The sequence below is a fragment of the Malaclemys terrapin genome, chromosome 10 (genome assembly GCF_027887155.1).
Source record: "Malaclemys terrapin pileata isolate rMalTer1 chromosome 10, rMalTer1.hap1, whole genome shotgun sequence".
NCBI lineage: Eukaryota > Metazoa > Chordata > Testudines > Emydidae > Malaclemys > Malaclemys terrapin.
In genome coordinates this window covers 64530723-64557502 of record NC_071514.1, presented here as the reverse complement: position 1 = coordinate 64557502, position 26780 = coordinate 64530723, and the positions used below count along the sequence as shown (strand labels likewise).

Below are 26780 nucleotides of genomic sequence, written 5' to 3'. Positions count from 1 at the left end.
AGTTGTGAAAACATAAGTTAAGCATTTTTTTGTTTTTAATCGATTTAAATTTTCACACTTGCAGGAAATTATGGAGGATGGCAGGGAGGAATCAGACAATTTAATGACAGTAGACACTGAGATTAAAAAGAAAGTTTCATAACCACTAAAACACAAATTGTCAACATCATGTGTCAAAACACATGAAGTAGATATCCTGAAATCAAACTTTAAGTTTTCAAGCAGCATTTTTCTTATTTTTGCCTCCATAAATGTTGATCACCATCGATGGAAATGGGTTTTGTTTTGGGTGGAGGTGGGGGGGGGGGTAAACAATAAAATCACTGTTTACCGACACTTAGCAATACAAATCTAATCCTTCCAAGTCTAATTTTTTTTATATATATAAAATTATACCTGACAATTAAAAGTATTTTGTAAGCGCAACCTAGCAGTAATCAAGTCTCCATTTGACAACTAAATACCCCTATTTTTAAGTTTAACAATGCAAATGGCTACTTCAATTAGCAGTAATATATAGAAGTCATCCTCATTAGCGTCTTGCAAAAGGCTTGGCTCCCAAAGATAGGATTATAATGACAACAGAATACACTTGTCTGTATTATGTTTCTTCTGTACTAGCTACAGCATGCTTAATCAAATCGTAGGCATTACAAATCAAGTATTTATTTTATTTAAAATAGCATTTCTCCCTCCATATTATTTACCCTCAAAAGCTTATGCATGGACTCTCTCCTGGCCAATTTTGTTTCTCTTATTTAGCAACAATTTATTTGTTTCTCCCTTCATATGTTTCTAAAGGACCTTAAAATTAACATGGTGTTTTGTTTGGATGCCAACCACTCTGATCACAGAACAGCTACAGCAAAAGGCTTTGTTAGCGGGTGTATGCTTCCATTGCTAGTTCTGTGACAGTTAAGTACATACATTTGAGACCCTAATTAACCAGTGATTTTCTACGGTTGTTAGTTTTTAAATTCCTCATTTGAATAGAAGATTTATAATCTAGAACATACTCAATACAATGTTCACATTTCTTATTTTGTGCCTAGGCTATTTTAAAGAACCCCTTTAAAAAGACCACATATTAAATCATTCCAATTTTTTTTACTATTTGCTTTCAACAGTATAAACCAAAGGTTTTTGTACTAGTGAAAACTTACGACAAACCATTTTAGAGTAGAGTTGCATTGGAATTCCAATGCTGTTTAATTAAAAAATAAATTAATGATCTCACAGAGGTAGTTGGATGACTTGATTCCTAAAAATGTTCTTGTACTTTAGCTTTGAGAGTTAATAAAATGAAAAGAGCGATTACACGGTGTGCTGAAGCTTCAATTTGTTTAATAATGAAAACTAAATGTTTAAAAAGGAATGCGTCCTTACAGAGTGATGTCTCGTGACTAATATTTTCAAAGAGGATGTTCAAGGTCTGCAGCAGCTGTACACATACATAACGACCAGATTTCTGACGCAGGATGTTCAAGAAGAAAACAAACATGTTCTTCTCTAAGAAAAAGCTAGAAGATAATGTAAAAGCATTACTGATTTTTTTTTTTAAAGATTAACTGTTGGTTTGACTGGAGAACTTTTTTTTTTTTTTTATAAGTTTGACAACTTTCAGATTGTATAGCTTTGTAATATTGCATTCATTTACCCACAAAGAGTGCCTCTCTGTCAAAGATTAAACTAACCAGGATATTTGAAGTGCATTCAAATTAATAAACAAAAGGGATAAAGATCTAAGGGCTAGTCAGATATGTAATGTCCAACTGAACAGAAAAGTAGGCTTCCTCACCCTACAAACTCATGAAAGCAGTTTTGTGGGAAAGGGTCTTTGACTGGAAATATTTTACTGGAATTTCCTAGAGCTTTAAAAAAAAAAAAAAAAAAATCTATCACTAAAAGTGTTAGCTTGTCTTCTACTGTATTTTGTTGTCATTGAGGAGGGGGGGAAAAAAATCAGAAAGAAAGGTCTTTTATGATGTTTAGATTCGATACAACGCTCTGTAGACCTTAAAAAAGGTTGCTATACCGTATTTGCTGCCAAAGCTTACCATGGCATATGAACATCAAAATGGTACAATGAAGCAGTTTTGAATTTGTCTCAATTTTTTAAAATAATGATTTATTGTTTCCTCTAACATAACCTCCCATCCTACTGAGGATTCATATGTTACCTTTCTAGTAATAGCAGTTATACATACACACACACACACACCTTTGTAAAGCTGTCTTAAGAGCATCAACCATGCGCCATCATCTCTGTATGCAATTCCTCTTCCCCCTCTACAATGAAGTGTGTTTACAACTCTACCAAGAATAGTTTGTTCAAGTATAAATTAAGAAACCTACTTAAAGTAACTGATGACTCTCACAGCAGAGAAGCTAACCTCTCTGGACAGCTGAACAGAGCCGGATTAACTTTTTGTGGGCCCGGTGTCAAACATATTTGTGGGCCCCCCTGGGGAATAATTGTAAAAGGGGCTGGGGGTAAAATCACAGTGGGGCAGGAGCTAGGGTTGGTCTCTGGAGCAAGGGAGGGGTCAGGGGTAAACTGCAAGCGCAGCAGGGCTGGGGAGGGGGTCAACAGGATCCCCCCCGCTCCTGCCCACATAGAGCAGGTACCTACCTGGTTCTAGCCCATTCTCTTGGTCTCTCTCTGCTCTGAGCTGCCCCTCCTCCCACAGCAGCAGGACAGGTTCTCTTCCAGCCCTCTGGGGTGGGTGTTGGGAGTAGGAGGAGCGGAGGCTAATGTGGTTACTCCTATAACCGGAAACTAAATTTCCGGTCACCACTGCTCACTAGACACCCAGGTCCCATTTTCTACTGGAGTTTCCAGTCTAAAACTGGATACCTGGCAATAGGGCTGCCAGAAAAGCCTGAGGGGGGGAGAGGGGCAAGCAATCATTTTAAAAAGTAAGAGGGCTAAGCGGTGGGTGGACTAGGGAGTGAAGAGGAGCTAGTGGGCAGGGCCATGTCTGCTGTACTGCCCAGGTAGGTTGGAGACTGTGGGGATCAGCTGACACAGTATCCATGGCCGGTGCAAGGATATTTTGCACCCTAGGCGAAACTTCCACCTTGCGTCCCCCACCCCCGGAGCATCGCTTATTATAAATTTTCAAAAATAAATACAGTGGAGTCACATCTTACGCGGCGGTTAGGTTCTAAGGTCAGCATGTAAGAGGAAAATCACGTATAGTGAAAATTACCATAAACTACAGTACACACAGTATACACTATCTACACTAGAACAGGGGTCCTCAACCTATGGCACACATGCCAAAGGTGGCACACGAGCTGATTTTTTTTTTTTTTTTTTTTTAAAATGGCAGACTGTCGGTCCCGGCCACCACTGAGCCTGCTGCCAGCCTAGGGTTCTGTTCACTCAGCTGCCAGCCTCCTGCTGTTCACCGAGGTCGGCAGGAAGCTGAGCAGGGGTGGTGGCTGAGACCCTGGCTGGCAAGGGGCCGGCGGCCAGGACCCCAGACCGGCAGCGGACTGAGCTGCTCAGCCCACTGCCGGTCTGGGGTTCCATCCGCTGGTTCCTGACAGCTGGAGTCCCAGCCGCCGATCCGCTCAGCCTGCTCAGCCCACTGCCAGCCTGGGTCCCAGCCGCTGGATCTGCTCAGCCTCCTGGCGGCCTAGGTGAACGGAACCCCAGGCCGGCGGACGGAACCCTGGGTGAAGGGTATGATGTTGTGCAGTCTATATGGTTTTATAAAAACATGATAATAAGTGACTATAATGTAACTGGAATATGCTTCATGCAAAAGGTCTCTTGTAAGAAGATATCATTACAAAGCTTATCATCTACTGAGTGTGATCATCCTATTTGTATAAATGTACCACTTTTGTATCTAAAACTAGAAGTATGAAATATAACTCTGAGGGCCTATTGTAATTATGCAAAGTGTGGGCCATTAATGGTGGTTTGGAATTTTGATGACTCCCATTAACCAGGACCATTGTGTGCAGATGGCTGTGTTTACCTGAGAGTCTTCCGGTATGTGTGTGCTGGCAAGTGGGTAATGAAGTCTTGCAGTGACGTGATCATGTCACCTGAACTGGAATCCATCTTTTACCTGGTGCTTTTCCAGTGAGGGGGGGTGGAAACCCAGAGGGACAAAGGGTTCCCGCCTTATGCAAAAGATATATAAAGGGGTGGAATAGAACAAAGAGGGGAGAGAAGAGCCATCATGAAGAATCCCCTAGCTACCACCTGAGCTGGAACAAGGGGAAAGAATTGCGCCCAGGCCTGGAAGGTGTCCAGTCTGAGAAAAAAAACTTACTGAATCATCTCTGAGGGTGAGATTATCTGTATTCAGTTTGATTAGACATAGATTTGTGCATTTTATTTTATTTTGCTTGGTGACTTACTTTGTTCTGTCTGTTACTACTTGGAACCACTTAAATCCTACTTTCTGTATTTAATAAAATCACTTTTTACTTATTAATTAACTCAGAGTATGTATCAATACCTGGGGGAGCAAACAACTGTGCATGTCTCTCTATCAGTGTTATAGAGGGTGAACAATTTATGAGTTTACCCTGCATAAGCTTTATACAGGGTAAAACGGATTTATTTGGGTTTAGACCCCATTGGGAGTTGGGCATCTGAGTGCTAAAGACAAGCACACTTCTGTGAGCTGTTTTCAGGCAAACCTGCAGCTTTGGGGCAAGTAATTCAGACCCTGGGTCTGTGTTGGAGCAGACGGGAGTGTCTGGCTCTGCAAGACAGGGTGCTGGAGTCCTGAGCTGGCAGGGAAAACAGGAGCAGGGGTAGTCTTGGTACATCAGGTGGCAGCTCTCAAGGGGGTTTCTGTGATCCAACCCGTCACAAACGGAACCCCAGGCCATTCACCCAGGCCGGCAGGAGGCTGAGCAGAGCTGGCTGGGACCCCAGCAGGCTAAGCAGGGCTGGGACCCCGGCTGGCAGGAGCTGGCCCACTGCTGGCCCTGCTCAGCCCACTGCCAGCAGAGTGAACATAACCCTAGGTCGGCAGCAGGCTCAGCGGCAGCCGGGACCCGCAGCCTACCATAAAAAAAACAGCTTGCAAGCCACCTTTGGCATGCGTGCCATAGGTTGAGGATCCCTGTTCTAGTGTACACTGTACTTTATGGTAATTTTCACTATATGCGATTTTCCTCTTATGCGGTGACTTTAGAACCTAACCCCCCCATGTAAGATGTGACTCCACTGTAGTGTAAAAAAAAATTTGGGGGCACCGCTTTTTGGCACCCCCAAATCTTGGCGCCCTAGGCGGTCGCCGAGTTCACCTAGTGGTTACACCAGCCCTGACGGTATCCCCAGCCCAGGTGATGGGACAGCCAGTGGTCGATTTAGAGTTAGTGGGGCCCCCCAGCCCAGTGCTCAGCTTCATTTTTGGGGCTCCTCCTTGGGACCCAGTCAAGAAAAAGAACATTCTCTCTTATCTCCCGCTGCCCCCATTTTTCATTCTTTTTTTCGTCATCCTCCTCCCATAAGTAATAGCAAGTAAATAAAAATAAAGTGAGGTACCTTGATTGTTCTTGTAGTCTAACTTATTTTTCCACAGACCACTTGAAAAATCATGGAGGGTCTCGACGGACCACTTAATGATCTTTCCAAATATTGTAAAAAAATGTTCGAGTACGGGGTCTGGCCGGGAGCTAGGGCGAGGGAGGGGGCTCAGGGTTGGGGCAGGAGATTGGGGCGTGGAGCGCTTACCTGGGGCAGCTCCTGTTTGATTCTCAGGATGGGGCTGGGGTGTGTGTGTGGGGGGTGCAGGAGTCAGGGCAGGGGGCTGGAGGGTGATGCAGGAGTCAGGGCTCGGGAGGCGTGGGGGGTGCAGGGGAGGGTGCAGAGGGCTGGGGAGGAGTGAGAGGGATGCAGGAATCAGGGCAGGGGGTGTGTGAGGGGGTGCTGAGGAGGTGTGAGGGGAGTGCAGGGTCAGGGGGCTGGGGAGGTGTGAGGGGAGTGAAGGGGTCAGGACTGGGGGCTGGATGTGTGTGAGGCAGTGCAGGGGGCTGGGTGTGTGTGGGGGGGGTGGGTGCAGGGGGCTGGGGGGGTGCTCACGCAGGGGGCTGGGAGGTGGTATGGCCCAATTCCAGCCCCTTCCCCAAGGCCTCACCCCCACCTCTTCTTCTCCTCCTCCCCCCCAGAGCAGCATGCTGCGGCTCCCCCCTCCTGCTGACAAGGCTGATCCAGCTGATTGGCGGCAGGAGGGGGGGAGGGAACGGAGCACGCTGGGGAAAGGGGCCGGGCAGGAGCCAGGCTGCCGGCACAGGCTACCACAGAGCCCCAGCAGCGGCAGAGTCAAGCTTCTCTGACCCCACAGGAGAGAGCGGGGGGCGGAGAAGAACGTGCCGGGGCCCCTTTCGACCGTGGGCCCGGCGCCATGGCGCCATTGTAAATCCGGTATTGCAGCTGAATTATGGGTAGCGCACATTTGGTAGGAACCATAGTGCAAGCTCACAATTCATCTCAGATAATACTCCATCTACAAATGCCAATCCCTCCCATATCAGCTGATCAACAATTTTGATTTAATTTGTTAGTAATTTTTTTTTTTTTTTTTTTAAACAGTGAAAATGTAAAGCACTTACTCAAACACGGAGCTGTCATTCTGATCTCCCCATATAAGGATCTCAGTTATAGAACGAATAGTCTCCACTAACAGATTGCGGTTGTGATCCGTTACTGTGGTATTTTTGGTCAAAACATGATACATATACCTAAAAAAGGAGAAACATGTAATTAGTTACTATTGCTGTGTTTAACAATGTTGGGCTGTGATTTTCACAATCATTTTCAAATGTTCTTTACTAACCTATTTTCCCACCATTACTACTATATCCCAGGAAAGAAACTTGATTTTTTTTCTCCGATGTAATTGCTTCTGTTTATTTTAAAAATGACATTAGAGATAGGGTGGAGCAATGAATAAGCAACAGCAAAAGGCAAACTAACTTCCTAGAATGATGACAAAAGCCATTTACATAATAAAAAGGATTATTAAAACAATGTGATTATGTTGACTATTTACCCTCTAGATTTGTTTTTGTAATTTGTTGGGTTTCTTCAGTGGGTACGAATAGCATGGGAAAAGGGAGAGAAGAGAAAGCGAAGTGGGTAAATATAGTTACGGAGTGTAAGAAGAGCTGTAAATACTCCTGTAAGGTTAATTCTAGAAGGTTGCATGTAGAGTTAGCTGAAATACATACTGCATCATTACAGCCATGGAATTGCTACATGGAATGCATCTTTGTTTGAATTCTTAATTGTTGATGCCAGTCAGGGAGGTCTTGAATCCACCTGGGGTGGAGCTGAGTTACCAAGACTTGGACCATCTGTATTTAAACACTACTTTGAGAGGAGGTGGGTCCAAGGCTCAGTCTGAACCGAAGGGCTAGATTTTATGGCTGAAAACTCCAAATGTCTTAAGTAGAACAGATAGGAAACAACATGAGTGCCTGTACACAGCTGTAGTACCAATCTCATTTTACTTGGGTAAATACGTGAAAATAGAAGAAAAGCACAACATAAGTTATGTTAGGGAAATTATGTTTGGAAGCCTGATAAGCATTTTGTAGTTATAAAAGAGTTAAGCAACACTTTTTTTAGACTTATAAGTATATTTACACACCTTTAAGTGCCATAGTTATGTTGACTGAACTTTTAAGTGTAGACCAGGCCCTAGCCCTGTCTCAAAGAGGACTAGAGCAAACTCCATTTATAAACTGTTAATGTATATCAGCAGGGTCCATACAAACAGTTAGCCCTTGGAATACTAGTGCAAGGTAGAAACATACCCCAAGCTTGCCATGAACGAAAATGTTCATTTAGACAAGGAGACCCACATGTAATACTCTAGCTCAGGGATTGGCAACCTTAAACCGGCCCGGCCCGCCAGGGTGCTTACCCTGGCGAGCCGCGTGCCAGTTTACCTGCCACATCCGCAGGTTCGGCCAACCGCGGCTCCCCGTTCAAAGCCAATGGGAGCAGCAGGAAGCGGCGGCTAGCACATCCCTCAGCCCGCGCCGCTTCCCACGGCCCCCATTGGCCTGGAGCGGAGAACTGCGGCCAGTGGGCGCCGTGATCGGCCAAACCTGCGGCCACAGTAGGTAAACAAACTGGCCCGGCCCTCCAGCGTGCTTACCCTGGTGGGCCAAGTGCCAAAGGTTGCCGATCCCTGCTCTAGCTCACATATGATCCTATCCTGATCTTTCTACTTCCAATTATCTTGCAGGAAAACAGCATATTTTATGCTGAATCACCCTCACATTGTGAGCTGTGTCTACATTAGGAAATTTAAACACTGCTGAAAATGGGTGTGTATTTTAAATGATGCAGAACATTGTCTAACTACTAGTATAGACCAGAACAAACTGTTCAGCACAGGGTCCAAGAGTTTCAAAATATGCCCAGCTCCAAAAGCCCTGCCAAACTACAATTGTCAAGTCATGATAAGAAAAGGAAAGTTTGAAAGTAGTTAATATATTTTTCAGCTAAATTACAGTGGGAGGAATTCTCTTCAACCTCAGTTCTGTTGTATACCATTTAAAACCAATTACGTTGTCTGTTATTAGAACACAGCTTTACAAGATTCAGTCTGTCCTCCCAGGTAAGTACTTGCAGAGAATCCAAATGAGGAAAACTGAAATTTAGTATGATCCAATGTTAAAATATACATACTTACTCAGTTAACCATGTTTATTATAGCATGCCTAACGACCATCCCCAAGATTGGATGCCATTACGCTGGGCACAGTAATAAACAGTCTCTGCCCCTAAAAGCTTACAGTCTAAATAGACAAGGCCCAGACAGAGTAGGAGAAGGGGTGTTACAAGCAGAGAGAACAGTGTGATGGTAGCAAATGTTAGTTCCCCTTGGAGGTAGGAGAGGGGAGGAGAGAGGGTTAGTTCAGAGGTAACTATCAACTGTGCAATATTTTACATACACCTCTACCTTGATAGAACGCTGTCCTCGGGAGCTAAAAAAAATCTTACCGTGTTATAGGTGAAATCGCGTTATATCGAACTTGCTTTGATCCACCGGAGTGCGTAGCCCCGCCCCCCCGGAGCATTGCTTTACCGCATTATATCTGAATTCGTGTTATATCAGGGTAGAGGTGTATATTCAGCCCTGTTTATTTGAAGTAACCATGAACCTGAACTATCACATGTACAGAGAAATGAATCTGTAAGTGGCTGCATTTATTAGAAATGAACTAAATTACATTTCAGAAGATTTGGGGAGGGGGGTGGAAGAATAAGTCCAATAATGCAATGCTGGTCAAAGTAAACAGTAGAAGCAGTCATAAGAGATTACTCAACTTTGCCCCCAAGACACTATACATTGCAAAGCATTTCTGAGCCGTTTCCCAAAGGGTTACCAAAAACCAAATTTTGTTTAGTACACAATGTGACAAATTGCAAAAACTAAATTTGAAGACATTTTAACATGATGCCATTGGGAATAGGGCTTTCTATTTCTGGAAACTGATTACAGGTTTCCCAGTTGTTTGCCTGGTGAATTGTACTGGAAAACTCCTTGCTGCTTAATTTTATACTTATTCTTTTGGTAACTTAAGTGATGACAAGGTGAGGGCCTTGGAACTTACATTTCCATAGCTACTTCTTTAAGGGGTATGAAAAAGCCACACTCCCAAGAGACATAGCTATGCTGACCTAACCTCTCTAACCTTCTGCTGACCTCGCTACCACCTCAGGGAGGTGGATTATCCACACTAACGGGAGAACCCCTCCTGCCCCGCTGAAGCGGTTCAAGTGTAGACATAACATAAGTCTGAGTGCATTTACTTGGGCTTCAATGTCATTGCTGTTGTAATGAACTCTCTTGGACTGTGAAGATGCAGGTGCCTTTGTGGGAAGAAAACAGTGTTTCTAGGTCTCAAGGCCAAAATTTACAGTTATGATTAGATCTGCACAAGAATAGGATCAAGGACTAATTAAATAGCCACGTCTGATCTGAGGTCGCAGTTCCCTAACAAAAACTATGCTAAAGCTCAGTGTTACATTTCATCAACTTAAAAGTAAAAAAAATACGCAGGGATGTTGTGCAGATTAATTTTTATATCATATAATATTACATACAAGAAAACTACTTTAAGAGAACATTATGGTTGCAATGTCAAACACTGAAAAGTTAAGAAATGCTGAATTAAAATTGCCCATACAGCCTTAATTCAGACACGTTGTGTGTATCCATTATGATATGGTCTTTAATTACATGATCACATACTGTTTTTACTACACGCAGGACCCCAACCTCATTCAGTGCATAGGAGGGGTGGTGCTCAGGGAATTAATTAGGTCTGAAGGACAAAAGGCTGATTCATATTAGTTTGTGGATACTATTTGTCACCAGGTCATGTGAAATGTTTATGTATGTCTATACATCAGAATATGTACTATATGTACAGGTGGTTTAGTTTACTAGCAGGGATGTTAGGAAGCAAGCAGGAAGGCAATACAATGCATCCAGAAAAACACCACCAAGCACACACTCAGGAAGTTAAGAAACAATACCTGAACTATTAGCTGTGATTACACTAATTCCATGTTTCAGAGTAGCAGCCGTGTTAGTCTGTATCTGCAAAAAGAACAGGAGTACTTGTGGCACCTTAGAGACTAACAAATTTATTAGAGCATAAGCTTTCGTGGGCTACAGCCCACTTCTTCGGATGCATATAGAATGGAACATATATTGAGAAGATATATATACACACATACAGAGAGCATGAACAGGTGGGAGTTGTCTTACCAACTCTGAGAGGCCAATTAAGTAAGAGAAAAAAAAAAACTTTTGAAGTGATAATCAAGATAGCCTAGTACAGACAGTTTAATAAGGAGTGTGAGACTACTTACAAGGGGAGATAGATTCAATGTTTGTAATGGCTCAGCCATTCCCAGTCCTTATTCAATCCTAAACTGATTATATATAGTTTGCATATCAATTCCAGCTCAGCAGTCTCTCTTTGGAGTCTGTTTTTGAAGTTTTTCTGTTGCCACCCGCAGGTCTGTCATTGAATGACCAGACAGGTTAAAGTGTTCTCCCACTGGTTTTTGAGTATTATTTTTCCTGATGTCAGATTTGTGTCCATTAATTCTTTTGCGTAGAGACTGTTCGCTTTGGCCAATGTACATGGCAGAGGGGCATTGCTGGCACATGATGGCATATATCGCATTGGTAGATGTGCAGGTGAACGAGCCCCTGATGGTATGGCTGATGTGATTAGGTCCTATGATGATGTCACTTGAATAGATATGTGGACAGAGTTGGCATTGGGCTTTGTTACAAGGATAGGTTCCTGGGTCAGTGTTTTTGTTCAGTGATGTGTGGTTGCTGGTGAGTATTTGCTTTAGGTTGGGCCCCTATCCTTGTAACAAAGCCCGATGTCACTTGAATAGATATATGGACGGAGTTGGCATCATCATAGGATCTAATCACACACCGGAGCCAGACACACTGCCGCGCTGCTTGGCAGGAGTGCACAATCCTGCCACCCAGAGCGCTGTCTGCGTGGCAGCGTAGCTACAGGGGAGGGGGGAAAGCTGGTATGGAGCCGGGGGCTAGCCTCCCTGGCCAGGAGTTCAAGGGCGAGGCAGGATGGTCCCACAGGCCACATTTGCCCACCTCTGGTTTAGGCAGTTGAATTCCACTGGGAGAATTGGATTCTATTCCTATTACTGCCACAGAATTCCTATGTGATGGGGGCAAGTCATTTAAAATATTTTTTTACAAGTGGCCACCAAAGTTCCTCATTTTCTGGATGCTAAACTCAGATCAAAGGTGTCAATTTGCAGGAGTACTGAGCACACTCCAGCAACAGAGGTCAACAAAAGCTGTGTAATAAACAAATGAAGTGCTATAAACTGCCAGGTTCTCTGCAAGTACAGGCCACAGGCATCTCAAATTGGGCACCCAAAGTTAGTGAACACTTTTGACTTTAATTTCTGTGCCTTAGCTCAGAGGGGTATTGGGAAAATTAATTTATATTTGCAAAGAACTCAGATGCTACAGTGATAAGCTCTATAGAAAAACACATGAAGAAATTAAAAATTCTGTATTCACAGCAGGGTTTGAATAATGTGTAGAAAATAAGGCCTAGGACCATACAACAAAATATTGAATAGCTGATCATCCTGTGAGCACTATTCATCCTGTGCACTGGATGAGGAAGGGGACCAGTGGAAAAAATAGTTTGTGATTATGTAATTAAAGCAGAGGTCCTCAAACTGTGGGACTCCCCCCAAGAGCGGGGGTGTGGAGCAACATTCGGGGGTGGGGGGGTACAGCTGGGTCCCAGGCCAGTCCCCACAGGGGGGAGGGCAGGGAGTGAGTGCCTCACTGTGGCTCCACCTGCCAGCCCTGAGCCCCCCTGTGGCCCTGCCTGTTGGCCAGGGCCGGCTCTGGTTTTTTGGCCGCCCCCCCCCCCCCCCAAAAAAAAAAAAAAACAAAAAAAAAAAACAAAAAAAAAAAACACCACGGGGCGGCCAGAATGGCAAAGCAAAAAAAAAAAAAAAACAAAGCAAAGCCAGGGTGCAGGGGGACTCCCGGCGCTGCAGATGTGCCACAACTAGTGGGGGGAAGGGGAGGGAGCGGGGGGAGAGAGAGAGAGAGATGGAGGCAGCCAGGGCTTCAGTGCGGCTGGAGCGGAACACCACAAAAAAAAAAGGCGCAGCCGTGCTGCCCTAGGATTGGGCAGAATGCCGCCTCCTACAAGCTGCCGCCCCAAGCACCAGCTTGCTCAATTGGTGCCTGGAGCCGGCCCTGCTGTTGGCCCCCTTACCCTGTCCACATCCCCCTGCCCGGCCCCTTTATCCTATCCGCATTCCCCCACCCGTAAACAGGCGCCCGACTCTGGCTTGGAGGGGGAGGGGAGCTGACAGAGTGAAGGGAGTGGCACGAGGTAAAAAGTTTTGAGGACCACTGAATTAAAGACTATCATATTGCTTATAGACAAGGGTGGGCAAATTAAGGCTCCACGGGCAACCAAGTCACCCAAGCATATTGCAGGTCTTAATAGATTACAAGAATAAAATTAATACTCTTTCAGAAAGAAACAGAGTCCATTTTTATCAGGGAAGTTGGAGTATATTTTTAACTACTAATTCTATATACTTCATTCACAAGGAGCATGGGCTTGTTTTCAAAAGCAAGATTTGGAAAACAAGAAGTCAAGAAACCCAGAAGAAAATTAGCTAGTCAGACTGATTTTCTTCCTTCTACACTCTGGAAGGAACCCAGCAGCACCGCTTCTTTTCCTCATGCCTGTGAACAAGGTGATTCGTCTTTCACGTCAGGACAGTACCCAGATTTTGTTTTACAGATGGGTACCTATCTCTGTTGCTGGACACTGAGCTTGGAACTGAAATATACAATTCAGTAGCAAAAAATGAAGCAAAATCTGCAGCTTTCTCTGCCCCTTCACAATGTCATCATTTTGGATTTCACAAGAAGATGGGAAAACTGAAAACGGTCAATGATTAGTAACACTTCTGTCTGTTTGCGCCACTCCGAAAGCTCTTACTTCCTCCCCCACCTAGAAGCAGCAAACAAGCATGCTCTTACCAACATTTACTGGTGGTACCAACAGTCTGGTATGTCTGAAATTGATTAGAGTCACGGTGTCTTCATCAGCCTCACAAATCACAGTGTAGGCCATGCTACTCTCAAGGCCTCTCCCTTTCTCAAGGACTGTTGGTAACACCATTACGGTCCCAGTCACTCAGGCCCAGACCTCTCTAGACCCGTTCCCAAATCTTGCCACTTTTCCCTCCATAACATTGCAAAGATCCAGCCTGTTCTGTCTGCATCACTAAAACTTTTCCCAACTCTTAATTCTTGTCTTGATTACTCTAGCCTCATCATCTGTGGCCTGCCTGTCATCTCTAGTCTATTCGTAAGGTTCCTAGGAACATACTGTTCCTGACCTGTTCTGATCATGTCATCCCCACTTTCCAGCATTGCTTCAGTTTCAGGCCTTTTGTCCAAACTTCTTGGTCCCTTCATAACTTAGAAAATTTTTCACTTGACCAGAGCTCAAAGAATACAGAACAGACATATTTATTGAACAAATTCTGCCTTTTCTGCATTATTGATAATTCTACCATTTCCAGCCAGTAGTAGGCTAATACCATTGTCAGGATTCTTTTTGTTCCTAACCTATTTTAAAAACTTTTCCTTGTTGTCCTTAACTTTACTGAACATGAATTTCTCTTTGCTCCCCTTATCAATTTTCTACAATTCGCAGTTTCTGATTTATATTACTATCAACTTCCCCTTTCTTCCATTTGTTATATTTTTATTTTGTTTAGTTTTTTAGCTGCCTTCACTTCCCCCTAAACCAGGGCAGGTTTTTTTAAACCAATATGTCCTTCTTCCTAGACTGTTGGACTACGGCTTTTTTGGCATCTAGTAAAGTATTCTTAAACAATTCTCAATTATCATTCTGATTCAATTCTTCCTCCCAAATGATTTGGCTCAATTCTTTTCAGATTTGTGAAATTGGCCATTTTAAAGCACCAAGTATATATATCACTGTTCTGGTCTTTACTCTGTTTGCACATTATAAATGTGATTTAGTCATGATCACCTGTACCTAAGTTACCATTAATTTTTAGTTCTGTGATCAGGTCATCTTTATCTGTCAAGACGAGGTCTAATACAGAATTCCCCTATGCTGGATGCAACACTTTGAGATAGGAAATTGTCATCTATAATGTTTAGAAATTCCAAGAAGGTTTTAGTACTGGCAGCACGAGATCTCCAGCATATGTCACTCCAATTGAAGTATCCCATGAGCACACAGCTTTTTTCCTATATATTAGAGATTGGTGCACAATACAGTCATCCTGTTCCCTAGTGTGGTCTGTAGCAGACAACACCTAATAACCCATCATGTGCCTTATCTGTTAGGATAAGGATCTATAAGCATTCAAGATAATTTTCTTCCAAGTTGCTGGTGACTCAGAAACAGATAATGCCATTTTCAACAGTATCACTCTCCCTCCTTCCTAAATAGGTTACACCCATTGATTTTATCATTCCTGTCATGGTATTACTGAAACCTGGTGAGATGATTCCCATGTGGAATGCTTTCCCTTAATTAGTCCAAAAAGCAACTATTCATGCCTGCTTCAAATCCTTCCTCAAGACCCAACTTCTACCATGTCTAAGTTAACTAACAATGATGAAGCAGGAGGCCAGTGGGAGTTATTTTTAGTTTTAAAATATTAAAGAAAAACTAACTGAAGCCATTTAGCTGTGCACATGACTAATTTATTAAACCTGGTGTTGCTCTCACCATTACCCTCATTCTCCTTCCTCCATTCCCTCTATTTGTATATTAGGTCTACTTATATCTGGTCTTAAACTAGAGTTCATGCTCTTCAGGACAGGGACTGTCTTACTATGCGTTTACAAAGCACTCAATATAATGGGCTCTTGACCTTGACTGGAGCTTCCAGGCACTACCATTAAAAAAAAAAAAACACCCAAAGTAATCCACATCACAAAACAAACGCTGGCATAGTCCAGACCCCACATTCCTCAAGTCTCAGCGAAGTGGCCAAGAAAAGACTGGGCCACCAAATGAGCCCTTTGACTCCTAGAAGGGGCGTTTCCAGATCAAAGATGAGTCACAGACATGTCTGTCTGAGGAAGAGTACATTATTGCGGTCTACACCATACTTGTTGTTTGGAAAATACTTCAGATTTGCCATTCTAGAACCCTTATGAGCCCTAAACTCTTTTCCTTACATTAAGAAAAAAAGAATCAAGCTCTTAGTTACAGGTCTAACCCACCTATCCACAGAAGTCAATGGGAGCAGAATCAGGTCACATGTTGGTAAGTATGCATAAAAATAAGCTGTTTCACTACATGCTGTTCAGGGTAGGAAACGGGGCTTACTTTACTATTGTACAGTGCCTAACACATTGTGGCACAACCAGAAATAAATAGTATACTTGGCTCAAATAATAAATTCATATTCTTGATTATATAAAGTATAATTCATAGGAAAGTTCTCAAGAAAACAAAACTAGAAAATATAGGTTTTCTTCTGATAGAATTTAGCATTTTAGGAAAAGAAATGGGAAAGCACTGTACAGCAGTGGAAAAAAAACATGGAAAGGTAAGGTGGCAGGGAGGTTCCACAGCCATATGTTGTGCTGCCTTGTTGGAGACTCATTGGCAGAGAAGGATTAAAGGGAAGACAGTAGGCTTTACTCTGAAGGATACCCTACACAACAGCAGTTCTCAACCTTTTGGGGCTCAAGACCCATTTGTAAATGTGTATAGCCTGTCGCAACCCAGTAAATAGTCTGGGGGTGGAGGCCCTGAGGTGGTTTTGTCGGATCCAGCACTCAGCCCACATTGGTGACTCCTGCGCTATAGGGCTGGCTGGGCTTGGGTCTCTGCTCTGGGCACTGGTACCTCCAGGGTGGCAGCGCAACTCAGGTTTGGCCCTGCCCCCCTGACTGGACCAAATTTGTGAGCGTGGAGTTGTGACCTGGCTCATGGGGTGCAGTGGCACTAACTCAGATTTGGCTTACCCAGATTCCTGTCATCACGATGGCTGGGCCAAACCTGAGTGGCACTGGGAACCCAAAGTTGCAGTGCCGGGAGCAGGGAGTCAAGCCCAGCTGTGGGATAGGAGCCACAGGAACTGCCACACGACCCTTTGAAACATTCTGGCCACCCAATTTTGGGTCCCAACCCACAGGTTGAGAAATCCTGCCCTACAACACGAAACAGGAAACAGAACTGCTATAAACACAGCAGAAAATAGAAAGTTAGATCAAATCTTAGATGATCATAGAGCTGTACATGGGACCAATTTGCATAGATGACTGAACAAAAACATCAATCTGCCTGTTAATTAAACAAAACCCAATAGCCCACCCTACCTTTTCTCCAAGTTTTATTTTCAAAGTTCTAGATATCACCACTTAACGTTGCTTTCACGTTTAAGTTACAACCTAATCCAAACATGAAGCATATTACAGAATGACTTAGTATGACTATAAACAGATTGTTAATCATATCTGTGTTCTCCTCCAACTCAAATGGGGAAAGCAAAATAATCTATATTCACAGACACCTTTCTTTGCATGATCTCAAAGCAATTTACAATAATTAAGCTTCAGAACATTGCTGTTGATCAGAGAACCTATTTTACAGCTTAGTAAACTGACACACAGATGAGTCACCCACCTCTCATTAAGTTGCACAGCCTGCAACTCCCAGCTCCCACTCCCCTGCTTTAGGCCATGGGGGGGGGGAGGGGAGAATAGCTCAGTGGTTTGAGACTTGGCCTGCTAAACCCAGGGTTATGAGTTCAATCCTTGAGGGGGCCATTTAGGGATCTGGGGCAAAAATCTGTCTGGGGATTGGTCCTGCTTTGAGCAAGGGGTTGGGGCTTTAGAACTAGCTGGCGTCTTCTTCGTTTTTTTAGCGGAGGTTTTTGCCCCAGGAGCAGAGATAGCAGGAGCTGCAACGGGCGCCGTTTCCGACATAGTGATAAGCAGGGGGTTGGACTAGATGACCTCCTGAGGTCCCTTCCAACCCTGATATTATAAGAATTGCAGTCAGGATGTAACTTTTTGAAAGATTTCTTTTATGTTCTAAAATGTAGTTGTTACAAATACAATTGTTTGCTTATGATGCATCTCCCAATATATCAACATGAAAAGGTGAAACAAAGCCTGTTTGTGGCTTTGAACCCACCAAGGTTGCAAACCATCTTGGCAGTGAAGAAATTAGGAGCTTCTTTAAACTATGCATGAGTCACACTTATGAAAATACAGTACAACCTTATGAGTACTACCAAGAACTAAATATACTACAGCACAGCAAGATGTAAGGTAACATTTTGCCACCCAACTCTACCAATGCTCTTCCGTCCTGACCTGCAACATCTGTTTCATGCCTACATCTCTCTTCAGAAGACAATGCTGATCATGTCAAACTGTGCTATGGATTAGTGATGTTGATAACATACATGCAGCAATAGTTACTTAGGCCATGGCTATACTCGAAACTTCAAAGTGCTGCTGCGGGAGCGCTCCCGCGGCAGCGCTTTGAAATGCGAGTGTGGTCACGCCCCAGCACTGGGAGAGAGCTCTCCCAGCGTTGCAGGTACTCCACCTCCACGAGGGGATTAGTTTACAGCGCTGGGGGCTGGGGCACTGTTTACATTGGCGCTTTACAGCGCTGTAACTTGCTGCACTCCGGGGAGTGTTTTTTCACACCCCTGAGCGAGAAAGTCGCAGCGCTGTAAAGTGTCAGTGTAGCCATAGCCTTAGTGCCTGTTTATTCCAGTTTAAAAATAGGAAGATGCACAGAATATATACTACCACCAATGGCACTAAATATGCTTACCAATTAAGGATTTGCAAATCTTTACTCATAAGAGGAATCCCTCTGGCTCCAATGAGACTTACTATAGGACAAAGACTAGTCACATGAGTAAAGATTATCAGGATCAGGCTCTAATACGGTGGGTGATGAGTGCAAGAACTGAGTCCTCGTTCTCAGTGTATGGTATGATTGCCAAAAACAGTAAATGTGATCAGTTTGGTAAACATCACTAGCTCAAGGTGTTGTAGCCTGGTTAACTACTCCAAATAAACTAAATTTCAGAAGTCATTTAGCAGCTCATCAATTGTAATTTAGGACATTTTACAAGAATGAATGGATAGCTCATATATGACACTCACTTCCTGTTCCTGATATGACAGATCAAATTATAATTTCCTGAAGTACTTCAGGAGTCTTCTATTCAAAGAAATTGAAATGTATTTTTAGATGAACTAGCATGGTACCGTACTGTTTAATACATGCATCACCGTGGTATCTGAGTATAATCAAAATCACAAAGCAAACATTCTGTCACAAAGACAGTTGCTTCCCTATTTGTCTTGTAAATGGGTAAGGGAGTGTGTCAAGTATACTTTCATCATCTTCAGAGATGTTATTGGGGGAAGCTAATGTAAAAAGATACCATAGTACTTCAGAACAATAGGTAATTCCAGTCTCCAGTGCTTGGTCGTTTCAAAGCCATGGACAAGCTGCTGGGAAACCTTAATTTCTGATACCTCCAAAGTTTATCCATCTAAAATATTATGTATAAAGAGAGAAAGGCATCAGAATAATGAACTGACAGCTTCACTTTTCATGATGCTTGCTAAAATGATACCTACACCCAGAGAAAATACTGAGATGGAAAGAGGTAGACCAGGAGAATTTGTCATTTTTCTTGTTAGAATATGTAATTAACATTACTTAGTCTTGAAAAATCCAGTCACCTATTCATCACTGGCAAGTAGAAAGCTTCTCCTGGCAAATAAGGAAATAAAAGCCATCAATTACAGCAACAAGGTAGGTAAGGTTTACACAGAGCTCTTTCTCGGGTCTGGGAAAGGTACTCAGAGGTCACAGCTAAAATACAAGGTGGAACAGATTGTTTAGCATAAGAAAACATTCTAAGGTGTGGTCAACAGTAGAAAATGAGGTTGATTTAACTATGTTGGTCAAGGTGTGAAAAATCCACACCTCTGAGCAGAATAATTAAGCCTATCTAAACCCGATTTAGACAGCACTAGATTGACAGAAGAATTCTGCCGTTGTCTTAGCTACTGCCTGAGGAGGAGGTGGATTACCTGACCCCTCCCATCAGCGTAAGTAGTGTCTACATTCAAGTGCCACAGTGGTGCAGCTGTGCTGCAGTAGCATTTCAAGCCTAGACAAGCCATTCAAAGTGAAGTGGCACATTAACACCCCTGCAGTCATAGGGCAAAAGAGGGAGGAGGGGGTTTTGGTAGGTTACACATTGTTGTAATAAACCATTAATCTAGTGTCTTTGAGGAAAAACTTTGTGTAGCTAGAAAGCTTGTCTCTTTCACCAATAGAAGTTACTTCAATAAAAGCTATTACCTCATCCCCTTGTCCTTCTAATATTCTGGGACCAATACAGCTACAATAAGCACTGCAAGCAACAATTACAGCAACATGTAAGCTTTCATTTTAAAAACATTCTAGGCTGTTCTGTTGCAATGAAAACTTTTCAGAAGTAAACTGAAGCAGTGTTGTGTTTCAGTCTACCAAAAACAACTCAGTTACTGCTTTTGTAGCTTTCCCAAACTGCCAGACTGTGAAATTAGCAAGGCTATTCAATTTCAAAGCTTTTTTTCAGAACCAGGTGGGGGCAACAAGAATAGGTCAATTTCATTCCCTCATGACTGGGGAAATTTTTGAGCTATAGTAGAGTCCAGCACCTGAATTATTCAATAGGGAGAAGAATCTTAACCTCAGTGGTTTTCTTACAGCAGCCAGGAGTCTGGGGAAGGAGTAAAGAACATCCTTCACATACACACACAGTTACTGCCCACAGGATCTAGGGTCATTGTGCAAGAAGAAAACTATTTCCCCCTTCCAGCAGAAAGTTACAGTGCAGGGACTTCATATTCATTAGACACCCCCTGGTCAGAGAGTAATACCTAAAAAATAGTTCCCACACAAGATTCCCAGCACATGGTAATGGTGATTGAGGCCTCTAACCAGGGCACTGGCCACTGGGCTGAAAGACCCTTCTTCCTGCCTCCTCACCAGTAGGTTTAGTTCTCTGGCTAGTAGGTGATATTTTCAAACTCTCTGTATTATTTGTAGTGCAACTTTGGACCACTCTCTCACCACTTCCATGTCCCAGTTAACTGTATCTCCCCTATCTCTACAATGCTGGTACTCATCTAAGGTTACCACCTTTTAGACTTTGTTCTACAGAACAAGTTTATTGCATTATAAAATCATAGCTTTGTCTTTTCATGTTGTGCCACTACATCACCACCCTCTAGATACTTAGGAACATCCTGGGGGGGGGAGGGGGGGGGAATATATGAGACCTAATTAGTACTTGTGAGGACTCAAGAGGACTGTAAGCAATATAGTTACATGAATATTCACAGAGATATGTAAGACAATGAGGGAACATCCTTGGTACATGTTTACAATCGCAGCCCTGAGTAAAACTCCTCCAGTAGCCATCACTCTTCCAGAGCCACAGGACCCACTCAAACCCCTGAAGGCCTTAGCACCTGAGTCTGGAGCCCTCCATTGCAGCCTCCTCCAGGCCTCTTCAATCTCCCAGTCCACATACCCCGACCCCACAAGAGGTCCCAGCCCCCGAGAGCCGCTTGCCATAAAGCCACACGGACCCCATCCGCCCCGAGCCCTGAGCTCACTCTCGCTGAGACAGAGCAACCCCCCTTCAGCCCGAGCTCCCCCAGCCACACCACAAGCACCCCCAACACCACGGACCTGAGCCCCACAGGGTCTCCGCCCCCCGTTACCTCTTTGGCCCCTCCGCCCCCGACACACACGCTCCGCCTCACGCCCCCCGGGGGGCCCTACAGACACACGCTCCGCCCCCCCGACAGACACACGCACTTACTTGAGATGGTCCAAGGAGTGGATGCTGCGGGCGGCCTTACCGTGCCCACCGCCCACCCAGCTGCGGGAGCGGCCGAACATGCTGGCGGCGAAGAGGAGGCGGAGGGCCGCGGGCTCTAGCCGTCCATCTCCCCGAGCGCACAGCTGTGGGGCAGCCCAGCGACCTCTGACACTTACAAACCCGGCCGGCCAACCGGCCCAGCAGTCAGCGACTGGACAAGCAAAGGCGCATGCGCGCGCATGGCGCGCTGGGAAATGCAGTCTCCCTGCCCCTTTCCCTGCGACGCCCAGGAGGCGGTGGACTACAACTCCCAGCTTGCACGTTGTAGGCCTCCTCCTGCTGATTGTAAACCGGGTGGGTGAGAGCTCAGCTGGGGCGTGACAGGGTCAGGTTTGGGAGAGAGTCCGGGTGCAAGTAGGGTGGTACCCTCCAGTACACAGTACCAGCAAGAGATTTTTAGCGGGCCCGGGGTACCGGAAAGACTTGGGGCTGGGCTGCGCTCTACTCTTTAAGGGAGCAGAGCCCTAGGGAGGGCATTCATTCTTTCAATGGCTTTAACAGCACACTCAGGGCCATCCTTACCCATACACAAACTACGCAGCTGCAGAGGGCACCAGGAAATGGGGAGCACCAAATTTCCTGATGCCCTATGCAGCTGCATGCTGCTCCAGCGGCCAGCCCAATCCCCGGGCTGGCTGAGACGGCCAGGAAAGCTGTCCCCACTCCTGCCCCATGCCCACTCCACCCCTTCCCCATAGCCCCTGCCCTGCCTCTTCCCAACCCTGCTCCGCCCCAGCCCCGCTTCTACTCCACACCGTCCCACTTCTTCCCACCCCTGCTCTGCTCCAGCCCTGCCCCCACTCCACCCCTTCCCCTGAGCTACATCCTGGGGGACTGCATCAGGGGTCTGCACCCACGGGGTGGCGGGAAGAGGAGCAACCTGGCCCCAGCCCACTCTGTGCCACCAGTGAGTGCTCGGGGGTGGTTTCCCCCTGCCCCCCAAGTCTGGGAGCCAGGGGAGCAGAGCGGAGCGGGCTGGGACTGGGTCACTCCACTTCCCGTCGCCCCATGAGTGTGGGGTTGGGCCCGCCCTGCAATCTCCGGGCGACGGGAAGTGGAGCGACCCAGCCCCAATCCACTCCACCGGCTCATTCTGGGGGTGGTTCCCCTCTGCCCCCCAAGCCTAAAGCCTGCTTCTCCTCCCCCCCACCCCAGACCTTGGGCACAGCTGCCCTCTCCCCACCCCCGCCGTGGAGGCCTGGGGCTACATAGGGCACAATGTCTAGGGGTGGCCCTGAGAACAATACATGTGCTAACAAACTTAAACAAAGGTTTGTTAGCACATATATTGTGTTGTTACATTGGTCAGGAGTCCTCAAGAGGGGCGGGGTGGTGGGGACGGAAGGTGTTTAAACAGTGTTTTTTATTCTGTTTCTCCCCATTGGTCTGAATTATCCATGACATCCATACTGCATCACATCAAACCCAAATCATTAGAGGAATGCGTCTGCTTGCACTGACCAGAGAATATTTGGATTCTGATGTCAGCCTTATAGGAATCAGATGTTATCCCCAGTGTACATAGAATTTTTCTTTGCAGCCAAACTAGTCTAACATGCATATTGTTAACTGGAATTGGAGCAGCAAAACAAAGAAAACAAATGCATCATTTTCCAGCTTTGTAGGTGAGAGAACTATAAGTGAAGATTATAATGCCTTAAACCAGCCGCCTCAGGAATCTGCCAAGAACTTTGCTGAAAATATGTCCCTCATATTAGCAATAGAACTAAAACTTATCACACATCTGCCCACCTTTATTCAAATAAACTTCCTTCTGATCTGACAGCTTAGGCATTGTCAGTTTCATCCAGAATAATTTACACACTTGGAACCTAATCCTGTAAACTCGTAATCATTTGAAACTATTTGCATGACTATGAACCACTTTTGTGGCCTGGTAAGAGTTTCAGGAGTCTGTTCCTATAAAGGAAGTTGAATCCCCCATTGAAATGCAATGTTTGGGTACAATACCATAAAGCAGTTTAGGATAGAGTTCTACTTAAAAATTGTCTTTTAATAAGTTATACATATGCAGAAATGGCTCCTCACCCAACTCCCAGATTCCATATAAACAGACTGAATACTACATATTTTGGGGGAAAGTGAGTAGGTAAGCATGTTGATGTTTGTATATACAAAGAGGGTTGTAGGAGGGGCTCGGGGCGGGGAAGAGTCACATGAAGGGTCATGTGGGGAGGTCACATGCCCTCCCCCCTTGTATCCCTTCCATGATTGCAGTACTGGCAAGAAATGATTTCTACTTGCACCACTGGAGGGAGTGAAGGGTGCAGGGGGAGAGATGAGGAGTAGAGTGGGTTTGGTGAGGTGAGGCCCCTCCAGCATGGGTTAGCAGAAATGGCAGGAGGGCTCACGTTTGGGGAGACACCGTTTGTAGGGGGCACAGGTTTGGGAAAGAGGGCTGGCTTTGTCCCAAGCTATGGGGAGAAAGCAAGCATGGTTTTCATCTATACTGCTTCATCCACTGCTTTGCCAGGGAGTGCACACCATGACAAAAGAAAATCCAAAAGGCCTCAGCTGAGTCTAAATCCACAACCGTTAATATAAACAATCTAACCCCTGCTACTGTACGAGAAATAAAACCTGTCAGTTATATACGACTTTACATCAGTGATCTCAAAGCACTTTACAAAGGATGGTACTATCATTATCCTTATTTTACAGATGGGGCGAATGAAGCACAGAGAGGTGAAGTGACTTGTCCAAGGACCCTTAGCAGGCTAGTAGCAGAGCCAGGAATATAATCAAGTTCTCATGAATCCCTGTCTAATGCACTATTCCGTAGGCTATACTGCCTCTCCATAACTTTGAACTGTGTCCTCCCATGGTATTCCAAATGGAAAAATGAGAAAGGGACCAGCTAACTGAGTACATATGGGGTCTTAGTTTCTTATGTTTACTCTGTGGTGGATGTGACACAAGTAGTAATTCTATAAAATGAAAACAATTCTCTCCAGAATTCATCAGAAATATCCCTTTATGAAGTCAAGTATTTCCTCTGTTCTTTCCTGTCTACGCTTCCAGTTTTCAAAGAGAAGGTATAATTCTCCATATAAGCCTAGTTTCCTCTCAGTATTCTATTTTGGGAGTGTTTCTCTTCTTTTAAAGGAAAACAAAGGCTCTGGTCCTGAAAATGTACACATGAGCTTTACTTTACACACGTGTTTCAGTGGGACTAAATGTGCATAAAGTTAAACACATACTTAAGTGCTTGCAGGATAGGAGCCTAAATGATCATAACCCATGTCTGACTTGCTATTGTTCACTTTAGTGCCCTCTCATTTTAGGGTCAAAATAAATTGAAGATTTGGAATACACCCAACACCCAGCAAGATCCTGCAGAGAAAATGATGTTTTGAATGTCTCTTTCACGCTCATTTCCCCTCCCTCATTTTAGTAGCTATTTGTTGCCTGAGCTTAGATCTAGCTAAACCATCCACAGACATTCCATTCAATGGGGAAAATCTGTAAAAAAGATTTCATAGAATCATAGAATATTAGGGTTGGAAGAGACCCCAGGAGATCATCTAGGCCAACCCCCTGCTCAAAGCAGGACCAACCCCAACTAAATCATCCTAGCCAGGACTTTGTCAAGCCAAGCCTTAAAAACCTCTAAGGATGGAGATTCCACCACCTCCCTAGGTAACCCATTCCAGTGCTTCATTACCCTCCTAGTGAAATAGTTTTTCTTAATATCCTTATACTTAGGCCTCCCCCACTGCAACTTGAGACCATTGCTCCTTGTTCTGTCATCTGCCACCACTGAGAACAGCCTAGCTCCATCCTCCTTGGAACCCCCTTTCAGATAGTTGAAGGCTGCTATCAAATCCCTCCTCACTCTTCTCTTCTGCAGAGTAAATAAGACCAGTTCTCTCAGACTCTCCTCATAAGTCATGTGCCCCAGCCCCCTAATCATTTTAGTTGCCCTCTGCTGGACTCTCTCCAATTTGTCCACATCCTTTCTGTAGTGGGGGGGGCCAAAGACTGGACGCAATACGGCAGATGTGGCCTCACCAATGCTGAATAGAGGGGAATAATCACTTCCCTCGATCTGCTGGCAACACTCCTACTAATGCAGCCCAATATACTGTTAGCCTTCTTGGCAACAAGGGCACACTGTTGACTCATATCCAGCTTCTAGTCCACTGGGTAATCCCCAGGTCCTTTTCTGCAGAACTGCCGCTTAGCCAATTGGTCCCCAGCCTGTAGTAGCTTTCTATCCACCTTATAGTCCATTCATCCAATCCATACTTTTTTAACTTGCTGGTAAGAATACTGTGGGAGACTGTATCAAAAGCTTTGTTAAAGTCAAGATATATCACATCCACTGCTTTCCCCATATCCACAGAGCCAGTTATCTCATCATTGAAGGCAATCAGGTTGGTCAGGCATGATTTGCCCTTGCCATTTATTTTGATTTATTACAAAACAAAACATTTTTAACAGAAAGTTCTTTCTAAGGAACAACATTGTAATCTTTCATTCATGCATCTTCCTTATGTACCAAGGTCCGATCTGACAGTCTGACCTGTAGCCATTACACTTCAGTGTGTTAGCCTTTCAAATGAAGCTGTGTTGGGCTGAGTCAGTTAAAGGGTGGGGGAAGAAGTAGATGCTTCAAAGAAATGGGGTTGGTAATTGTTTCCTGCTGAGGCCTTGTCCATACTCAAAGTTACACCAGTTTAAAATTAAACAAAAAACAGAGTCATCATCATCATCATGTTCCTATTACACCTCTGGCGTTTAGGGCAGTGACAAAGCTCCTCCACTCCTTTCTGTTTCTGGCAAATCTTTCAATGGTTCCCCAGCTGTGCCCCAGGTTTTTCAACTCGGCTTCCACAGATCTTCGCCATGTTGTTTTTGGGCGGCCTTGTTTTTGCTTGCCTTCAGGTGTCCATCTTATTGCTACTCTGGTGATGGAATCAGTTTCCATCCAAAGCACATGACCGATCTATCTCCAACGCCTCCTGGCAATGATGGTGCTTGGATCCTCTTGGCTGCACTGTGTCAATAGATCTTGATTTGAGATTGTTCTGGGCCAAAAGATACGGAGACTTTTTCTGAGGCAGGTTGTATGGAATGAAGACAGTTTGGACATGTCATATTTTGTCATTCCCCAGCATTCTGCACTATAAAGTAGTGTTGAAAGTACGCAGCTCTGATAAATCTTGAGTTTGGTTTTGGTGTTGTATTTTGATGACTTCCAGACTGTATTTAAGCTCCTGAAGGTGTTCCTGGCATT

At 44.6% G+C, this 26780-nt stretch overlaps 1 protein-coding gene across 13 annotated transcripts in view; it reads right to left on the bottom strand.

Annotated features, from left to right (window-relative positions):
* CLEC16A (C-type lectin domain containing 16A) overlaps positions 1-21662 on the bottom strand; it is a 191122-nt gene extending 169460 nt beyond the window's left edge. For 10 of the 13 annotated variants that reach the window (XM_054042083.1, XM_054042084.1, XM_054042087.1 and 7 more), the window contains exons 1-3: positions 21461-21662; positions 6589-6717; positions 1387-1520 (exon numbers count right to left, since the gene is read on the bottom strand). In XM_054042083.1, coding sequence (XP_053898058.1) covers positions 1387-1520; positions 6589-6717; positions 21461-21540 — 343 coding nt within the window. In that variant the 5' untranslated portion in view covers positions 21541-21662. Of the gene's footprint in view, positions 1-1386; positions 1521-6588; positions 6718-16565; positions 16752-21460 lie in introns of those variants that run through there. The other 3 variants (XM_054042086.1, XM_054042089.1, XM_054042092.1) reach the window with 3 other exon arrangements.
* Positions 21663-26780: the final 5118 nt, after the last annotated feature.